This window comes from Tupaia chinensis, unplaced genomic scaffold (assembly GCF_000334495.1).
Source record: "Tupaia chinensis unplaced genomic scaffold, TupChi_1.0 Scaffold142652_1, whole genome shotgun sequence".
Lineage (NCBI taxonomy): Eukaryota > Metazoa > Chordata > Mammalia > Scandentia > Tupaiidae > Tupaia > Tupaia belangeri.
In genome coordinates, this window is record NW_006202498.1 from 550961 (window position 1) to 576015 (window position 25055).

General features: G+C 33.8%; 1 protein-coding gene across 1 annotated transcript; it reads left to right on the forward strand.

Moving 5' to 3' along the window:
• Positions 1 to 1574: 1574 nt before the first annotated feature.
• On the forward strand, positions 1575 to 23896 carry CSN1S1 (casein alpha s1). The gene is made up of 11 exons (XM_027766339.1): positions 1575 to 1670; positions 9664 to 9726; positions 12668 to 12706; positions 13618 to 13641; positions 14318 to 14341; positions 15379 to 15411; positions 16174 to 16197; positions 20031 to 20057; positions 21884 to 22042; positions 22920 to 22963; positions 23701 to 23896. Exons 1-10 carry the CDS (start codon positions 1575 to 1577, stop codon positions 22926 to 22928), a joined length of 498 nt encoding a protein of 165 aa, XP_027622140.1. The 3' UTR covers positions 22929 to 22963; positions 23701 to 23896.
• Positions 23897 to 25055: the final 1159 nt, after the last annotated feature.

The following is a 25055-nucleotide window of genomic DNA, read 5'->3' on the forward strand; positions in this document are numbered from 1 at the left end:
TCCTGGCGTGAGTTTTAAGCCACCAGGTCTGGGACTTGAACCATGGTTGACTACGTGGGAGTCCAGCGACATAGCCACTACGCTAACTGCTGGTCCCTCCCTCATTTCTTCAACTTACATCCTTCTTCTCAAGACTCCTTTTACAATATTTTTATATGGAGACTAATATTCCCTTTTTGCAACATCCAAGTGCCCATGTTCCTCAACAACTGTAACAGCTTATGAAAGATAAAATTTATTTATTTGTAGGTATATTTCTCCAACCAAATTATTTTAGAGTTTAAATTTTATTTCTCTACACACTTACTGTGGGCCTCTCCTCTCACTTCTCAACATTTGCAAATCTTATTCAAATATTAATTGTCATAGTCTCCTCAAATTCCTGGCCAGTTCATCCAACAATATGCTGTCTGTACTTTTGAACTTTTTCCATATTTTACTTGTCAGCTATTTAAAAAAATCAAATCATGGAATAGTTTTTACAGAGGCTTCTCACTTTAAAGTGAGATTACATTGTATGTAAACTTTTTTTAAGATTGATTTACACTTTACATTTTAATAACAGAGCTCCAAACTACATCAAATAAAGATTGATGTAAGCACAAGAAAATATAGAAAAAACTAAGAGTAATATTTGGATATTTCAACACCTCTTTCTCAGTAATTGATGTAATAATGAGATATAAACAAGTACAATATAAAATACTTGAACAAAACCATTAACCAAACTGGGCTCAAGAGTCCAATTAAGACGTACAACAACACAATGGAATAAAAAAAGGCAACTAGCAGGGATGTATGGAGGTGGTCAGGGACAAATGAGAAGGGCAGGAACCATCTGTGTCAGCTATTCAGTGGGTGTTACTACGGTCCTCAGTGGCTTGCTCTGTAGAGAATCTCAACAGCCTTCTATACTGGGGACCTCAATAGTCGCTGTGACAGACTACCCCCAGCCATCACAAAAGAGGATCTCTTAGTGATTGTTGGAGCTGACCCCAGTGGCCTGCTCTAATAGAAACATTCACCAGGGAGGTAACCAACAGTCATTGCCATCATGGACACCCTGTAGATGGAGATCCTATGGCACCTCCTCAACCTCCAAAGTACTTTTGTACTGCCCTGGATCCTGGATCACAGCTGCCAGTTTCAACAATGCCGTGTCACTCTGAACCCCAGAACTATGGCTACTCTACCTTCACAAGTTCTAACCCTTGGCTCTACAGCTGATCTGTACATGCTTATATCTCAAGCACTGGAGCCACTGCTGGTTGAGGTTAGCTAGCACCCTGCTCCCTGGAGTCAAGGTCACTCCATGGTGGCTGCACTAAAGAACACAGCTCTGTGGTCGCTTAATGAATACCCATGTATCAGACACCAGTGTCACTACCACCGTGAGACAGACCCAGCACCAAAGTGGATCTCCTCATCCCTAGTAAATACTGTGATCAGGAGGTCAGAATGTCTAGAGCAGACTTGATTATTCAAGACCCCAGATGTCTTTGATGCTTTTGGAGACACCTACAGTCATGGCAGGTGAGGGCCCCTGAGATCTTCACTGATGTTGACTTTAGCTAATGGAGCTGAGTGGAGACTACACTACTAGGACTCCCCAGAATAGAAACTGTCGAATTCCACCCAGCCAATGTTCTAGCTCTCATTCAAAAGAGAAGGTAATTCTTACCAAAAATAGTCTATCAAGTCTGGAAGATGTAATTATTAAATGCATAAATATCAATGCAAAGCTATAAAAAAAAACAAGGAAACATGATATCTACAAGAGAACACAATAATTTTTCTATTATAGTCTCTAAAGAAATGCAGATCCTTGAATTACAAAGAATTCAAAATAATTATTTTTAAATTTCTTTTCTTTTTTTTTTTTTTTTTTTTTGAGAGGTTTTTCGCTATAGGGTGCGTGCGCTCGCCAGACAGACAGAGAGAGACATAGAGACAGAAAGCGAGAAATCACCCCCCAGGGGGGATGGTCACGCTGCAATCCCTTCTCCTGCATTCTCCTCTCGGGATCTTGGGCACGCATGCACACATGCCTGGCGTGAGTTTTAAGCCACCAGGTCCGGGACGTGAACCACGGTCGACTACGTGGGAGTCCAGTGACATAGCTATTACGCTAACTGCTGGTTCCCTTTAAATTTATTTTTAAAATTTACATTTAATCACCATATATTGTTACAGTGTAAAAGATGGTTTTCCCCAGTATTAATATAGTACATATTAGTCAAGTCAAAGACATTACCATATATATTATCATCAGCAGATAACTTTTCATTGTCATGTCTATTAAATAAACACTTTGTAAATTGAAATATCCCAAGTCAGAAATGCATTTAATAGTCTTAACTTACTAAAAATCATGGTTTAGTGTAGCCTACCTTAAACGTATTCAGAATAATTACAGTAGCCTACAATTAGGCAAAATTACCTAATAAAAAGCCTATTTTGTGATAAAGTATTGAATATCTCATGCAATTTATTGAATACTAAGAGTGAAAAAGAAAGGATACTTGTATCGGTACTCACTGTATGGCTTTTACCGAGTGCCTATCACTTTTGTACCATCTTGGACTTGAAAAATCATAGGGCAAATCATTGCAACTTGGGGTTTATTTGTTTTGTTAAATTTCTTCGTAGACTTTTATGTGCTTCTGTGAAAATCTTTCTACTAAACTACATCCTTCATTTCTGTGTTTTTTTAATGATCTGACAAACTCAAGAGAGTTCTGGCCTGTTAGCTCCTCTTTCCAATTCATCTCTATGGTATCCTTTTGCTGAAACATTTCAGTTCCACAGCCTCCATACAGCCCCTTTTAGTGTCCGTAACAATTCAGTTATATCAGGCATAACCCCTTTACATCTAAGAAAGGCCAAATTTGAATCTCCCCAGATAAAACCACTCCATTTCATAACCATCGCAAGTGGGAGAAGATGCTCCTTCTCTGTTGTCACCTCTGTCTGGAGGTCAGAGGACAGAAAGGAATTGTCATTTCACATCTACTACCACTTCCTGATGACCTTCACAGAGGCTTTATTCAAGTGGCCTCCCTGCCTTGTAGCTTCTGTCATTTCATAATGAGGCTTTTGTTCTGGTCTCATTACTGTATTTACAACCTTCAGGGTCTCAACTGGGATCCCGGTTCAGAGATTTCTTCTCCATCCCATCTGCAGGTTTGTCAAGAACTTGGGCTATCCTCCTATCTACAAAGGTCTACACAATCTCCTGACCTTTTACTGAAACAACTTTCACCTACTTCGCTAGCCTCTTATGGCCATTACCAAGATCCACCTTATCTTCAAAATGTTTCAATCCTGAAATACCATTTTTGCTTAAATATTTGCTTTTAGATACTTCAGTACTTCCATATGGCTCCCAAATTCTCTAACTAGCTACTATAGTTTAGTTAACTAAAGAAGAAATATTACTATTGATGTTATAGCTTAAAAGGAAAAATGGATCAGAAGAGTGTGGTTAGACAATGGTGGATTTAGGAGAATACATATCTGAAAGTCCACACATTTACTTTTTCAATATTTATTTATTTATTTTATTATTATTCAATTTGACCAGAGAGAGACAGAGACCTAGAGAGAGGGAGAGTGAGAAAGCAAGCCACCAAGTTCAGGACTCAAACTACAGTCACCCATATGGGAGTCTAGCACCTTAACCACCACACCACCTGCCAGCCCAAAAGTTCATACACTTGCAGAGACATGAACTTCGTCATTACCAATCCAGGGCATTTAAAAAAAATAATTTATTTAATTTTATTATTATTTAATTTTTCTATAGGCATGTGTACTCACCAGAGAGAGACAGAAACAGAGAAAAAAATGTGAGAAAGCAAGCCACCAGGTCCAGGACGCAAACTGCTGTTGACCATGTAGGAGTCCAGGGCCTTAATTACCATGCCACTTGCTGTTCTTCAAGAGGCATTTTTTATTTTATTAATTCTTCTTCCTCTTATACCTTTCTTTGATGGCTTAAAAACATCTTATGGGCATGTTAAGCATTCCCCTATTTGCTAGGATTTTTTTTTCTCCAATAAACATTTAAAGATACGATATGATAAGTGTCCTCATGGAACAAAATGTTGAGTAGTAATATGGTAGCTCTGAAACAGCACAAACTGATGGCAGGATACCCAGGTCACTGTTTACTTGTTAGCTGATACCCAATGACTCTCCTGTGAGCACATCTGCCCTATTGTAAAACTCTCTCAAGAAAAGACATTGTCATGAAAGTCAATAATTTCATGAAACATTTCAACAATCAATTTTTTTAAAAAAAGAGAAAGAAAAGGCAGAGGAGTGAAGTGGGAGAGAGATAATTTTGAGAGAATTTCACCATTTCACAATCCTCTTGCCTCAGCCTCCTAGCTCCTAGAACCACAGAGCATGCCTCTGCACCCAAGCCTGTTCAGACTGGTCTGATAACCTAACCTAAGCTTCTTATGTAGCCCTAGCCACTGAGCAGCACCACAGTGGTCAGACCAATGACTCAGCATTTTCAAACATCAATTTTTGCCATATGTGATGCATGGTTCTACAACTTTCATATGCTTTTGCATTTTTTAATGGTATTTTACATAGATACTATCATTACTAGGAAAGTTTAAAGAAGATTACATATTACATTATCAATCTCCTAGTTTCTTACTACTCAAAGCATGTCTCGAAGATAACCAGCAATCCTCACTAGAGCATGTGCTCAAATGGCAGAATCTCAAGATGCATTCAAGATCTACTGAATCTAAATGTGCATTTTAACAAGATGGTGACTTTTAAGTGCATTACTGTTTGAGATGAACTGCTTCATTTGGTATTATGTGGAAATATTAAATAGTGCAGGAGTTCATTAAGCACTTAAAATTCTTCTTTCTACTCCCCTCTAATATCCCATCCCAAACATATTTTAATGTTGGTCTAAACTGGAAATTTTGTCTTTATCTTTCCTCACATTTTCCATATACATATAGATATAAAGCATAATTTATGAATTCTCCAAAGTTTCCAAATCCATGAAGTCAGAAGATAATCTGGACACAAAATGGCTTAGTTTTAAAACCTTGTTCTAATCATAAATCATCTGAAATTTGTACTTATTTTGATTCAGGTACACTTCTAGTTGTGTGTTCTGATGTTTTCCTTCTAATCACTTAGGAAGTGGATGTTATTGAACACATGGGAACACTAAGGCACAGAAATTTACCCAAGATACTCTATAACTAGCTATATAAACAGTTAGTCAATGATAGCCAGTGTTTAAATTTATGGTTTGACTCAAGCCTTGCCCAACAGCTAGTGCAAGATACCATCATAGTTAGATTTTACGCTTCATTTTAGATCTCCAGAGACCTATTGATCAAGCATCATAGATTTTAAAAGGACATTAGTCTACATGTAAAATTAAAATTAAGCACATTTTCTACATACAAGTGGTATTCTTTATTTATACTAGACAAAAACTTGAAAATAACCCAAACGAACTCTATTTCAGTTTCTGAGTGCAGTTATACAATACACAAGAGCAGTTACTAAGTATCCTTGGAAAACCTCTTTTAGTTTCCAAATTACATGTTGGTGTCTAGAGTAAAAACAAAAATATCTTTCACATGTCTCAGTAACTTCCTTCTTGAAGTTTAGCTATTTGTTGCATAATAAAAAGATATTTCCTAGAAGACTCATCAATCTGTAACTGAATGTCCTGGGAGGCCTTTGACAAATTTACCTTTGGAATTTCCTGCTCTGAATTATTGACTACTTTGTCCAAAATGAGCCCCAAAGCAGAAGCAGAATATGGAGCAATAATATACAGAACTCTGCTAATGGAGTTGTCCTTCACTTTTGTACTAATTAATTTTTAGTAATTAATTTTCTAATGAGCATGGATAGTGGACAAATAATTTGTCCACTATCTAAAAGCTAGAAAACAGGGAAGCTTTCTACTCAGTTGCCCTTTATTTCACCTATTTCTAATTCCATTTGATAAAGGATTCTGCTGGGTTTTCAAAAGCAGTGGTATCATATGACTCAAATGTTCATGTCCTGCTATGTCTGGAATAGTCCTAGTTTATGTCTGTTGTTTTATGATAAGATTAAGAACCAATGCTTTCATTAATAGAAGTGTTCGATATTGGATGATTAATTATATGTTTTCAAGGTATAGCAAACAGTTATATTGGGCAATGATAAAACTAACTGACTTTAAAAACCAGACAAACTAATTAATCTGTTTCAATTCCTAATTCAGACAGAATGGAGACATACTCTTTTCTCTAGGGGATTATTGATAGAAAAACAGGGACTTTTTTTCAGTTTGTGAGAATTCTCAGAGGAGCTATATAAATTCACTAAGAAGTGGTTTTGTCTTATGATATAGACACTTTAAAAATTTTTTAATTAAAAATAATTAAAAAATTATCTATACTTATGGTGTATAGATTAATTTTTCATTATACTGAGTGCAATGTGTAATGTTCAAATTGGGGTAATTAACATATTCATTATTCAAACATTCCTTTTTTTCTATAGGGTGTGTGCCCTTGCTGGAGAAACAGAGAGATAGAAAGCAAGAAATCACCCTCCAGGGGTCGTGGTCATGCTACAATCCCTTCTCCTCCATTCTTCTCTTGGGATTTGGGGTACTCACACACGCATGCATGGTGTGTTACAAGCCTCTGGGTCTGGGACTGAAACCACGGTTGGCCCCGTGGAAGTCCAGCAACACACCCATTACACCATCTACTGGTCCCCATACTTTGGGAAAATTCCCAGTTTCCCCATGTTGGGAAAATTCAAAATCCTCTCTTGATTTTTTGATATATACGCTAAATTATTGTTAACTATAGTTACTCCTCTATACTAAGGCACTAGAACTTGTTCCTTAGCTAACTGTAGTTTTGTATCAGTTAACCAACATCTGCTAACCCTTAAGACCAACACTGAATGTTCTCATTTGATGTCAAGACTTACTATTACCAAATCCATCTAGTAGACCTTCTCTGGTATGACTCTCAGTCTCAGTAGTCCATAGGTATTTCAGAGACTTCAAATTTCTATTTCTGATCTAACTGTAATCTATTTAATTTTTCACTTTTTCTTGTTAATTAACCACCATATTGGGATCGGCAAGTAGATTGTGGTTAAGGTTGCTGGACTCTCACATAGTCGACCATGGTTCAAGTCCCAGACCTGACAGCTTGCTCTCTTACTCTCCTTTATCTCTCTTTCTCTCATTCTGTCCCTGTCTGGTCAAATTTAAGAAAGAAAGGAAGAAAGAAAGAAAGAAAGAAGAAAGAAAGAAAGAAAGAAAGAAAGAAAGAAAGAAAGAAAGAAGAAAGAAAGAAAGAAAGAAAGAGAGAAAGAAAGAAAGAAAGAAAGAAAGAAAGAAAGAAGAAAGGGAGAGAGAGGGGTGGGAAGAAAGAAAAAAAAGAAAGAAAGAAAAAGAGAAAGGAAGAAAGAAAAAAAAGAAAGAAAGAACAAGAGAAAGAAAGAAAGAAAGAAAGAGAGAAAGAAAGAAAGAAAGAAAGAGAGAAAGAAAGAAAGAAAGAAAGAGAGAAAGAAAGAAAGAAAGAAAGAGAGAAAGAAAGAAAGAAAGAAAGAGAGAAAGAAAGAAAGAAAGGAAGAAAGGAAGAAAGAAAGTTAAATAAAATAATCCTTTAAAAAATTAACCACCATATTATGGGGACAGGAATTTTGTCTTGCTCAATTTTTATCTCCAATATTTTGTCTAGTTTCTTCATCTCTCTGGATAAACAAATGAATAAAAGAGCGAATAAACAAATGATGATACATAAACTTTTCACAAATCACAGTAGATTTTTATATAGTATAAGTCTGAGTTTTGAGTGAAATAAGTCAGTCATCTTGGGTACAGTTCTGGGAAAAGACCAAAGCAAGTTAGGTATTAGGATGCAGCCGATCATGCCTGTCCTCAGCTCTTTGAATGTATCGGAGTAAATAGAGAACACTGGTAAGTTATTAAAATCAGTGTGACACAGGAAGGAAAATACCAAGGATGATACCACCTAAAGAGAACTTTAATGTAGAAGAACACAACCTCTTCTGACTCCCAGTGTAGATAGGCTAAACCACTCTAAATTATCATTTTGTATTTTAATTTATTTTAAAATTTTTAAATTTTATGATTTCTTATTTACATTTACACTTCATGATATCTTATTTACATTTAATCATTGTATATCTCTATAGAGCACAATATGGTTTTCGAACTATGCATGCAATGCATAGCAGTCAAATTAAGGGTATTACCATATGCATCATTTTCAATAAAGAACTTTACATTCTTGTGTCTGTTAATGTTTCTTCCCTGAGCCCCTCCTTTTGTCCCAAGGAATTTCTTTATGGAGATATTTGTCAAAAATCTATCATGGGAATTTTATTGATATTTTAGTCTTTTCAACAGTCTATTCTGCCTTAAATAATATTCTCATAATAACCATAAATATGGAAATTTAAAAATTTAATTTTGAATAATACAACTCCTGTATAATCTGTTATCATAGCATGAATCATTTTCCTGTTGAAACTTCTCCTGAGATTTCCTGGGAGAAAAATTAGTCAGAAATTTTATTTCCTATTTGGGATGATTCTTAGAACTTAAATACATCCATTGGTTGAACTGAAACCACAAAATTAGCATTTTTTCCAATTATCAGGTTTAAATAGCTGTCAAATGAAGTGATTAGCCATTATCTTGATCATCAACCCAGTGTGCTTCTTCCAGTCTTGGGTGCAAGGTATGGTTTTAAGAGACAGCAATATTACTATGCTTTCATATCATCTAGTCTTTTTCTTCTACTCTTTTAAGATTTATTTGTAATTATTCTGTATGTTTGCAAATAGTGATTTCTTCTTGCAATATACTGGTAACTTAAAAATACATTTGCAAATTTTTATATCATCTCAGAGATTTAAGTAAGAAATTAATATAGTTTTATAAGGACCAAATCATTTTTGATAATTTCATAACTAAAATCTCAAATATTAAAAAAGTAGATACATAATTTCAATATCAACTTAGGGTGAGGTAATGTGAATTATTTTTGTTCAAGTCTGTGTAAAGTTGTTACGTAATTTTCTGGTCTTTGTAATTACCATAGCGAAGACCTTTTCTAGAAGAACACTGCAAAGCTCTTTATATTCCATATCATTTAGCCAATAAAATTAATTCTGTATCATGTATATAAATGATATACAATGAGATATAGATGGCTAGTTTTGTAAGATGTTTAAACATTGTAATTTGGAAGGATACAAATGGATAGATAATAAATTAATTTTGGATTATGTGTGTATGCCCCAAATTCCAAAACGAGGAGAAATGGAGGGGGAATTAAGGTGTGACTTTTCCCATGGGGAGTGCTTTCTCACTTCCACTTCACCTCCCCAGCAAGCACATGGTCTCTCTGGCAAAATTAAAGGGAAAAAAAAAATGAAACAAGAAAGGGAAGTAGAATGATAAGCCTTTATATTGAGTAGCAAAATTTAAACTCTTAAATTTATAAAAATAGTGCTTTTCCAATGAACATACTTTTTATCGTAACTGTTGAAAAGTTAAGAACTTTTTATGTAATAAATTTTACTGTAATAAACCATTTTGTTATTTTTAAAAATCTTCTTATGTAGGCCTTGACAAAGATGAAGCTCCTCATTCTCACCTGCCTTGTGGCTGTTGCTCTTGCCAAATCTGTAAGTACAGCAGAACATTTAGAACACTCTAGAGTAGTGCTAGAAATGACCATATAATTCATCAAACACAGGACACTGAGCATAGTATGTGGAGGCATTGAATGACTTCTAATTTAGCACGAAAGCCTTGACATTAGAAATGTGGTGATGCTGTGCTATTTGATGGTCATTATGTAGTCATTTCAAAGCCAGAACAATGAATAAAATGATGAAATATAATCACCTCACAATAAAGAAAAGTTAAGAATTAAAAAGAAAATGAAGAAATATGGAATTGTAGAACATAGTAAAGAGCATCAAGCAATGTGATTGCACTCATTCTTTGGATACACTACAGAATTAGCAAGTTTCTAGATACATGATAAGCATTTGATATTTTGTTACTAATTAGAACATAAAGTCACATGTTGCAGTGTATTCTACTTTTGGAGCCTAAATCAAATGCTCATTTAAGATGGCTTGTATCAGCCTGCTATTTTCCCCCAAGGAATAGAAATTCTGCTGATACTACAGATTTAGAGATCAAGTTATTATATTCCCTAGTTTTTGAAAGCAGATAACATAAATGAAAAAATAACCTTTCTTGTTGGGACCAGCAGGTGCCATGGTGGTTAAGGCACTGAACTCTCACATTGCCAACCACAATTTGAGTCCCAGCACTGGTGGCTTGAGAATTTGTCAGGCATTTGTGCATGTATGTCAAGAAACCTGAGAGGAGAATGGAGAAGGGATTGTGTGACTATCCCCCCTGGGGATGGTGATTTCTTACTTTCCCAATCTTGTCTCTCAGGTGGGCACATGCTTTCTATGGCAAAAACCTAATTAAAAAAATAACCTTTCTCCTCAAAAATAGAGTTTATATTTATCTGGATAGTTAAATGAAGCAAAATGTTCTTTGTTCATTTGTGATGTTTTGCTATGAATGTGAGATGAATAAACAGATATCACTTGACTAGAAAAAATTACAAATAAAGAGATTATCTGGGATATTTGGACACTAAAATATCACAAACAGCAGCAAATAAAATCTTGAGATATTGCTGTTTGCATAGATGAGATTCATTCTGTAAATCCTCCTTTAGGTAATGCAGAATCATTAGGAAAGTATTCATTTGTCCCCAAAATTTTATAATGGTTTAAAATTATATGTAGGATTAAAATGTAATGTAAATAATTCAGAAAACTAAGTCAATTATTTACTATTCTGAGATAATTCAATTCATGTAAAGTAGAAATTGCTTTTTTTTTTTTTATAAGTTTTTGCTATAGGGCGTGTGCGCTCACCAGATGGACAGAGAGAGCCAGAAAGCCAGAAATCACCCTCCAGGGGGGATGGCCACACCGCAATCCCTTCTCCTCCATTCTCCTCTTTGGATCTTGGGCACACATGCACATCTGCCCGGTGTGAGCTTTAAGCCACCGGCTCCAGGACTCAAACCGTGGTCGACTACATGGGAGTCCAGCAACATAGCTATTATGATAACTGCTGGTCCCAAAATTGCTATTTTTAAAAGACATTTTACATAGTTTTTTTCCTATTCTTTGCCACATTCTAAAGAAAAAAAAAAAACATAATTTATCTGGATATTTTTCAGTAAATAATTATAATTTTTTCCTTTTTTCTTTCTAAGAAACTTGATCTCTGATAAATTTTGCTATTATATTATACATCTTTCTTAAACAGAAATGGTAAATTTATATTATTACATGTGTATTCTAAATAAGTTTTGTTATTGTCATTTTGATTGCTTTGCTTTTTGTTTTTTATTTTGGGGGGAGTTTACAATTTTTCCATTTTTCTTCCACAGAGGGTTTTAAATTTAAAAGAACTCATTCAAGTAAGTATTATATTCCATATTTCAAAAACTTGTTTTAATTGTGGAATTTACATGACTGTATATCGAGAGTGCCTAGACTCAAAATCTGTCACCTCCTTCTCTGGAAAACAGCCTGTTTGGCATTCACCAATGTTGTAACCATTAACCATCTGCTGGTGAATGAATTTTAACTGATATTTATTTTTTTAATTAATTTATTTATTCATTTATTTATCTGTGGCAGGCAGTACCAGTGCCAATAGAATGGAGACAGGTAAGAATATTCTTCACTGTATGGCTAACTGAGGGAAGTATTAAGATCATAATTGCTTCAATTCAAGTACTGACAGATATTATTTACTATCACAAAACTTCTTGAGGGAATGAACATGGACTTAAATAAATATTAGTAAATAAAAGTCTTATTTTGTTCAAGATAAATAGCTAATTAATCAGAATATATTGACATGGTCTATTTTGACATATTCTTCTTTATTTTTAAACTCTTATATTCTCTCAAGGATGTGTACTATAATTTGGTCTTATTTTACACACTTTATCTTGACTTAGCTATCTCTACCACACCCATCTACACATCCCACTCTTAGTTATCTCTGCACACCCATCTACACATCCCACTCTGTCTAGTGACTGAATTAATGCCACTTTATTATTATTATTCTTTGCAGGATCAACTAAAACACAGTAAGATAAGCTATCTTTACAGGGAATAAATATTCTCTTTTCCCAGAAACCTCACCTCTTTTCTATCTTTTAACTAAGAATCATGAAAGTTGACTGTCTTCTTCACTCAAATTTTTATTTACCTATTCAAGTACTCAAGGATCTGGATTACTCACTTAATTCTGTTTTAATAACATTCCTATTCAATTTCTTCTTTAGACACTTTAGTAAGTGTGGATTTACTAAATAAATTTCTAGGCCTGGTGAATAGTGTATCAAAACTAGATTATTAAATTAAATAATTAAACTAAAACTAATTATTTTTTTCTACCTAAGTTTTCAAATTTGCCTAATTGAATAGAGAGACTATGTTCAAATTTTTAAAAGTTCATTTTTTGGTGCAGTTCCTATTTTTATAATTCACAACTTAATTTCAATAGGAAATTATCAGTGAAGAAAATCTTTCAGAAATTTTGGAGGTAAGTCTTATTTATTCTTTATTTATTGACTGATTTTTAACTGAATGAACTTCTGAGAGTAAAAGAAAGTGACAAAATCAAAGTTCCAAATTAAAAAAAAAATAGTGTAGCAAAAGATATTTATTCTTGGAGGGACCAGCAGTTAGTGTAATGGCTATGTCGCTGGACTCCCACGTAGTCGACCGCGGTTCGCGTCCTGGACCCGGTGGCTTAAAACTCACACCGGGCACGTGTGCGTGCGTGCCCAAGATCCCAAGAGGAGAATGGAGAAGGGATTGTGGCGTGGCATCCCCCCTGGGAGGTAATTTCTCTCTTTCTGTCTCTCTGTCTCTTTCTGGCGAGCACACACACCCATAGCAAAAACCTCTCCAAAAAAAAAAATTATTATTGGAATATAAAAAATTTTTCACTTAGTAAAGAATATTTTTTCTACGGCATTTATTAACATTTCTTTGAAATTTTCGGTCACATATTCAAATCGCTAATGAATTCCACTGAGAATTCCAAAGACTACTGATTTTGTTGACTTCACTTTTAGCTATGATGAGACAAAGGAATTAGCATAGAAGAATAAATGAATGAACAAATTAACAAATAAGTAAATGTAGTTGTATACCTGCCAATTGTCTATACGTATTACCAAAGCTGAAGAAATGCCTTATCAAAGGTATTACATAAAGCAATATATCTGTCTTAACAACATTTTACATAGTCACACTTGATTATTCTTATTTAAATATATGTGTGTATGTATATATATATATAGATATAAATCTGAATTGTCTACTATTGAATAGTTTTTAACTAGATTTAGTATTAAGAGGCCACACAGATGCTCAAAATTCATGAGATAAAAATTAATATCTTCTTAACTATCTTTTATACCTGACTGATTTTTTTTTTCTTAACAGAATACCAAGAATGAAGGAACTGAGGTAAGATTCTTTGATTTAAAGCTATTAAACCCAATATGAGGAAAAGGAACAAAAGTATACCCTAGCTAAAATGAACAAATACTTATCTTAAGTCAAAATGAAGACAAATATCGCTAGTTTAAGAAAAGAAAAAAAAATATGCTATATCACATGTTGGGAGGAATTATCTGGAAAAGTAAATCAACACTAATATTTTGAACTTAATTTCAATAGATAATGCCACTACTTTGTGCATTGCTATAATGCTAAAATTGAGCACAATATTCCAGAAGGAAAAATTACCATTTTGCTTAAGAATTTATACAGTGCTGGACCACTGCGCTCCTTTGACACACTTCAGTTTACCAACATGATTCTTAATCCAGTAATTTTAGTTAATGTTTAGAAGATGAATTTAAAAAGAAGAAGAAATTACACTGATTGAAGAAAAACACAAATTCATTTACATTGATTTATCACAACATAGAAGAATCCAAAATTATTTTTATTAAACTCCAAAATGCAGTTTAGGAATGAAATCTTTAACTCAAAGAAGGCTGGCTTTCTTTGTTTCCTAAACACTGGATATTATTTCAGTTTCCTTTGTGGGAGGCATCTATTCTATTTGGTAATTATTCATTTTGCACATGGCTATTTGACATAATAAATAAAATTATTTCTATTTTCTTTTACAAAGGAACTTATTTTGACAGACCTCGAGGTAAGACACCTTCAGTCTATTCAACTCTGCACTTACACATAACATTACAGGATGCTTCATTTTAAGAAAGCTGTTTTCACATAAAGCAAAATAAGAGATAAAAGTTTCAAATGTTTTACTCATTGAAAAACAGGACTATTCCACCAAAGAATGCACAATGTTATGCCAGATGAGACTAAAATACGAAGAACTTAAGTTACTTAATCATCAGTGAGAACATTATTAATATAAGAAGTAAAAAGGAAAACATACGTGAATGTTTATAACAGAACTTGAGACTCTAATGCACTTATTCTTTTCAATTGTAAGGGTAATTCTGGGGCAAATATCAAAGATCAATGGGAAACACTACCTATTCCAAAAACATGGAAAGAAAATTCACTAAACCATTCTATATAGTTAATCAGCTCTTCCCAGAGATCAATAGTCTGTTGACTACTAAAATCAGTCTTATAAAATATGTACTTGGGAACACAAATCTTTTATAATTTGTACTTGGAAACAAAAATTATCTCTCTATATAACTACAAACATGTATGATGTAGAAAAATAAATAAATATTTCAAAGGTTGCCTGTGTAAAAACTGATGTAATTTTAGTTTCATCTTTACATTGTTTTATTAAATATTTCCAGTTTTTTCAACATCAAGGTATCTCCAAGGGCAGATGAGAATCAATTTATGTCTGGGCTCTGGGTAATGCAGATCAATATGATTTTTCTTGGAGATTAAATTTTTATCACCAACATCATATAAATGTTGCATTCTACTCAATGATCTACCTTGCTTGTTTTAATAAATTATTTTTTTTACATTTTTTAAGTTGTTAAGTATTATTAAACTTTCCTCTCAGCATTTTTCAAGTAAAATTGACACTCCAAGAAAATAAGTTACAGTAACTCTGAAATCTTTTCATGTCACTTATTGTGATCCTTAAGTTCTTGGGAGTAAGCAATCCAGTCTAATAAAATGTAATTCATTTCCAGCAGTTTCTAAAAATCCTTGAAGGGTCAATAACACTGGTATTCCCTCTTTTAGCAGAATGAATCTAGCAGCAGTTCATCAAGTGAGGTAAATGATTTTCAGTGTACCAATTAATTAGAAAACATTTATGGAAACCTGCAGTAAGAGGGTTACATTGTACCAGGCATTATGTGTGTGACATATGTGATAATCCTAATTTTGATACTTGATTATCAATCCAAGAATAGCAACGATTTGTCAAAGATAAGTTGACAGAATTATTTGTGTGCCAACTATTTGTGTGTCCAAAATTTATTTTTCCTACTCATTATCCTTTCCAGATTTTGATAAAACCCCATCTTAACATTAACATTTTTAGCAATAACTATACCTAAATCAATGATGTGAACATTTTATAATCTGTGTAGAAACCAATCAGTTCTAGGTTAATCAGACACTGGAATTATCTAATATTGTTTACCCCTTGCCCATTGTTAATCTAAAGATAAAAGATAGCATGTATTGTGATGGGATCCTCTTTTGACTTTGGGAGAACATCCTTATCCAAATTATCAAAATTAAACCACTAAATCAATCAGGGTGTATTTTAATTTGATGAAACTGATTACTTCAAATCTGCCTGTTGTGTTTTGAGTGGAAGTACTGGTGGAAGTACTGAGAAGAGAAAAAGCAATCTATACCATAATATGTGCCTCCATTTATTTATTTAATCTCAATTGTTTAAGAATTTGTAGCTAAAATCAGTTAACTCCAATTATTTAGTAATAGCGGTGGGCTGATTAGTATTCTTAGCTCAAATATAAATTAATATCATAAAACTGAAACTGTGCTTGTTTTTATTTTTTCAAGGAAGAAACTCCCAACACTTCTACGGTGAGGGATAGCTGCTAAATTTATAATATAGTAGTATTTTCCAGGAACAATAAAATTTAGTTAAAAAAATTTAGATATCATTATTAGCAGAACCACATTCCAAGGAAAGACATTTTCTACCAACAGAATCTGGTAAAATTTTATTAGAAGTCTATCAAAGGCAAATATACCAAGGAATGAGTGAGAATGCTGTACTGTTAATTTATTTCTCCTTCTCAATATCTGATCGACTTTAACCCACAGTAAGTAGTCTGATGGACTATAGATGTTGACCCATTCCTCTCTAAAGGACGGACTAACAGTGTTTTACTCTATGGTATGAAATATGCATTTTATATATATATATATATATATATAATATATATGTGGGTTATATATACAGATGTATAAGTATGTGTATATATACACTTGATATATATCTTCAAATATTTTAATTTGATATTTTTATTTTATAGTCCCCATTTGAATCTGAAGAACATAGAATTTAATTGGCAGTTGATAGTTCTGGCCCAACCTGAGTTTGACTTGAAGCTCTACTTTTTACTAGCATGTGTTCTTAAGTCTACAAACTAAATTATAAAATTGCAATGATAATAATAAATATTTCATTATGTAAATCAATTAATACAAGCCATGGGTCATAGTAACATCTCAATAAATGGTAGCTAGTCTTTAAAATGTTTTGCCCTGTTCCTCAGAATCTGATTTAATTTGGATGAAGTTAAATCTTCACATAGGAAGATATACTATAAGTAAAATTGCTGATACTCATTTATATTTGACTGCATTGTAATTTATTTTGGTTAAAATAATTTTATTTATTTATTTATTTATTTATTTTGGTGTTTTCGCCATAGGGCATGTTCACTTACTAGATAGAGAGAGACAGAAACAGTAAGAGAGAAAATGAGAAATCCCCCTCTAGATGGGATGGCCATGCAGCAATCCCATTCTCCTCCTGGGATCTTAGGCATGCATGCATACATACCATGCATGATTTTAAAACCATCAGGTCTGGGACTTAGAAGGTAGTCAACATGTGGGAGTCCAGTGACATAACCACTATGCTATCTGCTGGCCCCTAAAATAAGTTTAGTCAGTTTTCTAATGTTTAAAGAGAAATAGTTGAATTAGTCCAAATTATTATGGTAGAAAAAATACTTATGTAGTTCTTTTACTCTGGAAAAGGTCACTGTAGGATTTTTGCTTCATTAACTGAAAATTATAAGGCTGAACTTTTTTCCCCCAAGACGTTGAGAATACTTTTTCTTTTGAATGAGAACTGTTCCATAAATTGAACAAATACAATCAGCTCAAGTTGGTAATATTTTACTTATTACAATACAAAATTATATTCCACTGTAGAGTTAAATAGACTTTTAAATTGAGTCTACTTTTAAATATGTTTTTATTATTCTCAAGAGTTATTTATTCTAGTCTTGACCATTAGTAAGAGTTGAAAAAATGCTTAATTGGTTGCCTACACATTTACTGGCAATGAGTGTTCTTTCTATGTATGCCAGAACTAAAATTATATACGATATTCATAATTTCTCACCTGAGAGAGATTTAGTTGCTCATTCTACATCAAATCTTATTGCCCCATGATAATCCATTATATTCAGTAATTTATCATGGTTCTTATTTCATTAAATTATTTCTGTCAAAACTCATACAATTTCTTTTAACACTAATTTTGATCCTTTTGAGTATCATAAAAGTTATCTTGCCCTTGAAAGGACAAGAAAATGCTCTTTTTCAGTTACTGGGAAAAAAATGACTTAATTAGGATTTTAGAGAAAGGGCTTTGTCTTAATTTTGCAAAATTATATTTTTTTCATATTTTCTTTTGTTATTAATGCCAGAATAACCAAGGAAAATTTGAATTTAATGTTTAAATGTTGCTTATTTTACTCATGATAAAGCATGTGTGTACCTTGGTATGAGAGAGAAAGAAAGAATTACCTTCAACGGGATCTGGTAATGTCATAATCTCTCTCCTCTGGTACTTTAGTTTGTCAGGGTCTTGGGCACGTGTGCAATACATCAGGTGTGTTTTCAAGCTAACCTGGAGATTCAAACTCATGGTCAGACACGTGATTTCCAAGCATTATACTTTCATTTGCTACCAGCTATGCCACCAGGATGGACCAATAATAAATTTAATTTGATTCCCATTTGTTACACCTGCTTTAGTTTTCATGTTGTTTATTCCTAAAATAAAGTCCAAATAAATTTATTATATCAGCACCCCACTAGAATTCATCATTATTGATTTAAAAAATTACTTGAAAAATATGTTTGAATACATTGGCTATTATGTGTCTAGGCTGTAACCTCTGCAAATGTGAGAATCACACTGATTTTGCTCATAGTTTTCATAGCATGTCATAGTCATGTCCCAGAATTTAACAAGGTTCCTGAGTGAATTAAGTTACCTAGTAAATGCTGGCTAATCATAAATGAAAACAATTAAAATATTAAAATAAAATGTTTCCTTTTCCTTAGGAAGTTATATGTGCTCACATGAGATAATTTATTAAATCTAAAACATTTTTAAATATTTTCTTCATGTTTTGTTTTTATAACATGTGCTCCTTTCTTTTTTTTTTTCTTTTCTTTTTTTTTTTTTTTTTTTCACAGATACTATCTCTACAGAGAAAGTGGCCTACCACTCATCTCTGGTAATATTTAAAATTTACCAAACCTAAAATTTTAATTATGATTAATAAATAACAATGAATAGAAAATATATCATCATAGAGAATTGATAGGTTATTTTCTGCAGACACACACCTTACAAATTCTTAATTTTTAAAACGATAGTGAGCTTAGCCTTTAGCTGAGTATTTTTCCTGAAGTTACAAATAAAAAGAGGTTTGCTATTTCTTGGTAATTCTGGCATATAGTACAGTTTATTCTAAGTTTTGTGAATGACGGTAGACTCTTGGTACATTTTCGCATCTGTGAAATGAGTTTATTAGTAATACATAACAGATATTGATTCTTCCCTGCTCTACACACAAATTATTTTACAGCGTCCCCAAAGCTTCTAATTTCATTATTTTTAAATTATTTTATTTAGTTTTATTTCTTTACTTAGTTTTATTTGACCAGAAAAGGACAGAGGGAGAAAGAGAAAGTGAGAAAGCAAGCTGCCAGGTCTGGGACTCAAACCACAGTCAGCCATGTGGGAGTCCAGTGCCCTTAATCACCGCACCACCTGCCAGCCTGCCTCATTTTTTTTTTTTAAAGAGAGATATTTGCTATAGGGCACATGAGAGCCAGAGAGATGAAAAGTGAGATCACCCCTCAATGGTGATGGCCATGCTGCAGACCCTTCTCCTCCATTCTCCTCTAGGGATTTTGGGCACACACAACACACACACACATACACACACACATACACACACACACGGTCAGTGTCAGTTTTAAGCTGCTAGGTCTGGGACTTGTACCGCAGTTGACTACATGGGAGTCCCTCGACTGAACCCTTTGTGCCATCTGCTGGTTCCCTTATTTCATTTTTCATGCAATAGCCAGTTACTATGAACTATGTGTTCTCATAACAATTCCTGATTCTTGTGGGGCCAGCTCCATACCAATCATGAATTCACACCACTACTCACCATTTAGTAAATCTTACAAAGATTGTTGAAGATGCCCATTTTCCTTAAAAAGAAAAATTGTCTCTAGGTAATTAAAATGCAATTGTGGAAATTAGCCTCGGTTTCCAAACCTCTAATATGAAAAATGTTTCATTTCAGTTGGCCATTCTATCTGTGAAGTTTCATTTAGTCTCACAAAGTAACTAACCCTCTTTTCCTTTCCAGAAAGTGCCGACGAGGGCAGTGAATCAGGTAACTCAGTGTGTATGCCCACATGCATGCGCATCTGTGTATAGGTGTTTTAATACTCCTTCAAATCATGTTCATAAAAAGTCACTATATTTTCTTAGAGAAACCTTTGTAGTAATTACATCATGGTATTTCTTACCTGTCATCTCGTGTTGGACTCTGCAGTGATAGTTTTAACGTTGCTGTAGGAAATCAGATCTAAGTGGCCAAAGAAAGATGAAAGAATAAGCTATGGCAACTCCTGAGAGAAAATTGCTTTAGACCAACTTTTAAGTCAAAACAAGCCCAACTAGTCATTTATGTTTTCCAAACTGGATCTTTTCCTGGGTGGTGGAAACAACTTGGATTTTACTTATTTATTTATTTTTCATTCTATTTTATTTTGAGAGATTTTTGCTATAGGGCATGTGTACTTGCCAAAGAGACAGAAAGTGGCTATGGCACAATCCCTTCTCCTCCATTCTCCTCCCAGGATTTTTGAGCATGCACATATACATGCCCAGAGTGAGTATTAATTTGCAGGGTCCAGGACTCAAACCACAATCAACGACGTGGGATTCCAGCAACATAACCATTACGCCATCTGCTGGTCCCACAACTTGGGTTTTAAATCTCAGATCTGACATCTTCTAATCATATGTCCTTGAAAAACTTGATATATTCCCTTTGATACTTGGTTTCTCATGTATATAGATATTAATATATTTAAACAACTTCTCCCCTCACCCAAGACTCAGATTCTGATGTTTGTAGTACTTATGTGTGTCTTCACATATAAAAATAGTAACTGTGTGTTCAATTAGCAGCCCTGACTCATTGATGGTTCAACTTACATATGACATGGTAATTCAAAAACTGAAAAGCATGTTATAAAGAGAAAGCCATAGAATTTTCTCTATGTGAACTATAATGGAGAAAAACTACCTAAGAGTCAAATATTGAGATTATCAACCTATTTTATGATAGTGGTTCCTCACTGTGCATAACATTTTATACTCATTCCTCCTGAAATTCTTCACTGACTCTCATTGGTACAAGTAAAAGAAACATAAAGACAATTATTCAGTTTAAACTGGCCTCATGACTTGGGGGCTAAGGGAACTAGATCCCATATGGCTTACTGCATGGCTTGAAACCCAGACATGGTAGCTTGAGAAACATGCTTGACACTTGTGCATGTGTGTCAACAGGATGAAAAAATTAAAGGAGAAGGAATTATGGCTTGACTACACTCCATTAAGGGTAAAGAAAGGAAAATGGTCTTTATGCCCTTGAATTTTAGTGTTTGGAAAAAATACTGGGCTAGTAATTGAAGAATTATTTTCTTTGTATTCCAGACATTTCTGAAAGTCAGCTGTGTTGATCCAGGGTGCAGGCCCTCCTTTGATCTCAGTATCTGCAAAGAAAATTAAAGTTCTTTTCTAAATATGCCCCCTCCCCCCAAAAAAGTAAAGAAAAAAAAAAGTCCTATCCAATCTAAATGCTAAATGTTCATGAATTTATAAATTAGATAATGATGAAGTTCATGCTATTATTTCCTCTGGGTTATGGTCATTAAACTCTGTGAGTCATGCATGATCCTGGAGTTCAATATTGAATAGGGATCTTAAAAAATTATGTATTTGCTTTTTTTCAGGTACATTTAAAAAGCCACTAAAAGTTTCTTCAGTATAATTCACCATAAAAAAAAATAGATTTTTTTTCTTGTCCCTCACAGAGCAATCATCTTTTGTGATGCTAAAAGTCATCTCAGAAATGATTCAATTTTTTTGACCTTTGAAGCACCTGTTACTCATACAATGTTGCTTTATGATTTCTCATCCCTTTAGCCTATCAGCAAAATCTACGTGATTGATGACTATCAAAATGACCAATGGTACAACGTCCCACTGATCCCGCAGTTTGCTCCTTACCCAGTACCTCCAAACACCCCTCAAATCGTTATCCCTGAGAACACTGAAAATCTGGTTGCTATGCCACAGTGGCTGGTAAGTTCATTGGAATTACTGAATATTGATGTTCTAACAAAGAGAACTGAAGAACATAACTTAGAGAATATACCATGACAACAGCTTTGGGGTAAACATAACGAATCAATGCATATTACATAGTCACAGAGTTTTCTTTTTTCTTTTTCTTTTTAAATTTTTTTGGAGAGGTTTTTGCTATAGGGCACGTGGGCTTGCCAGACAGAGAGAGACAGAGAGACAGAAAGCAAGAAATCACCCCCCCCCCAGGGGGGATGGCCATGCTGCAATCCCTTCTCCTCCATTCTCCTCTCGGGATCTTGGGCACACACGCACACGTGCCCGGCATGAGTTTAAGTCACCGGGTCTGGGACTCGAACTGCGGTCGACTATGTGGGAGTCCAGCAACATAGCCATTACGCTAACTGCTAGTTCCATAGTCACAGAGTTTTCTGAAATTGAATATTGGTAATACTTTCTGGCCTCTGTAGCTAATATTAATCTATTTCTCAGTAACACAGAGCAGTGTTATATCTATTGTATAAATGAAATTCATTCTAATGAGGGTAAAGGAAAAATCTCCAAGATTTCTGAGGTATAATTGAACATTTTTCTCACTTAATTTCTACTAATATTTAAGTGTCTTCTTATTGGTTATTATCTATGACAAATACAAAAATGCATCTTGTAGTCCTAAATTCAAATCCTGACCTTTTCACTTATTTGAAATAATACAATGATGTTTATTCCTTATAACCTTGAAAATGATCAAATGTAGTGATCTTTGTTAAGTATGGTGCAGGGGAAAAAGACACTGAGTAAATAGTCTTTTTGGTGCTAATTTAGTACAATTTTATTGTTGTTTTATCACATAATTTTAACAATTATTTTCTTTCAGAACAATTAAGTCAATTCTTAGGAACTCCACAATTATGGCCATTGGTACGTTTGGAAATTTTATACCTAACCGCTAATCCTATTTCTATTTGCATTTTTTTAATTTTCATATTGTAATTAAATAGCAACTTTAAAATCATCTAACTTTAATTAATATAATGTATAATGTCTTTATACTAAGTTTAACTCTTGTGCAAGCATGGTATGGATGTTACTAATTTTTGATGTGACTTTAAGACTGGTGAACCCAATAGTGGGATGCTGTTCTTTTAATGACTGCAATAGAAATCCTTAGCAAGCCATATAATGAAATCAAGAGCTTTTCTGTCGTTACCAGTTGGAAAAGTCTACAGATTTGTTTTAGTTATTTTCACCTACTGTATTTAAGCTTCTCAATGTGTGTGTGTGTGTGTAAGTGTGTATACGCGTGCATGTGTGTGTATATTCCTTTTCCAGTGGTGTAACCCTCTAATAGATCAAATGAAAGAAAATAATAAAACCCTCATCCACAGCGTAGCCTTTTTTTCTAACTGCCTTGCCATATAAACTACGATACCACAAAGGAAATACTACTTAGAAAAATGTCCTAAATCTTAAAAATCAGGAGCAACAGTTATGTGTGTTATAAACAAGAAAGCACAAACACTGGGAATGTTCTAATCTGAAGAGAAAAAAATTAGTAAAATGTGTTTTTACTATTTTTTGGTATTTCAACTCTCATGAGTTTCTCTTCTCAAAAATATTTAACATAGTTAACCATGTATTTCTATGTCTATTTACAGATATGACTGAAAATCCCATTTTCTGAATATTTCCTCTGTCATGCAAAACCATCTTATCTGAAGTCTTCGACTGCTAGAGTAGGAAAATTCCGTATTGAGTTATCTACTGTATATTAATTCTTTCTTAAGTTAAATTTTTCTGAAGAGTTTATTGTCTAAATTCCAGTTGTGTCAGGCCAGTATGGTGGGCACTTAAGCAGAGGTTATTAGTCTTATTAAGTTTCTGTAATGGGAATTTTCTGAAAAAGTCTTCGAAGTGCTTCTTCTGTAAGTGCCTTTATTCTAAATAATGTGTAGTGACTGAGATTTTTTTCTTCTTTTCAATAAACTACATTTTAAGGCAAAATTTGTCTCTTCTCTAATTATTCTATTTAGTGATATTTACATAATCTTATGAATCTTTACTTTTTAATTCCATTGTCAATAATACTTTAATGAAGATTTTTAAAAATATTCACCTCTAGCTGGTGCTGGCAGATCATAAAAGGAATTTGTAAACCGAATCCAAGTTCTTTAGTTTGGGGTCAGTTGTTTATAGAATATTTCCCATGAGGACAAAGGTGTAGCCGTAGAGAGCAGCAGTGTGGCAGTTGTGGACACATTGGGGATTTCAACAATCTGGTTATGCAATTTAATTTGCTGTCTGGACCTGCTTGAGGTGGTCCAACCCACTTGATTATAACCTGAGTTAGAGCTAGAGTGACTAGATAATAACCATGAAGTTATCAGCTCATGACACAGCGTAATCTGGTATCTAGGGTGAGCTTTTCAGTATTTTTCAGAGTCCATCTAGGAGCTATTTCCCAAAAGAGGTGACCTTTGCTTGTCAGGGTTTACTCCAAGCTCCTCATTTATCAAGTAGGCCATCGAAATCCTTTAAGCATCATGGTAGCCAGCAGATCATCGCATACAAATGACGAAACCTTTTGTACTACACCCTAAATTGGGTAATTAACCAATCAGTTTTTCATTATTTTACTGATTTAAAAAAAAAGACATACACACACAGTTCTCAAACTTTCTGTGTGTGTTAAAAATGAAAGAAAGCCACCTGTTTTCTAATCTATAGTTTGTTATCATATTCAGACTACTAATCCTGTGAGAAATTAGTAGAGAAAGATAACCTCTGTGTCTCCATAAAATGTCTCTTAGCTACCAAGCCATTTCCCAAGACATCTATGGTGTTTGCTACATCTTGCTTTGTGAATCCTACAGGAATAAAATGATCAATTTAATGTATTCACAATGAACCATATTATGATAAGACAGTCATATTTTCTACAAACTAAATTGTAGTGCTGACTGGAATAGACCTGTCATTGAAACTGTCCTATGAGGTGGAAGCCTCCATTTTA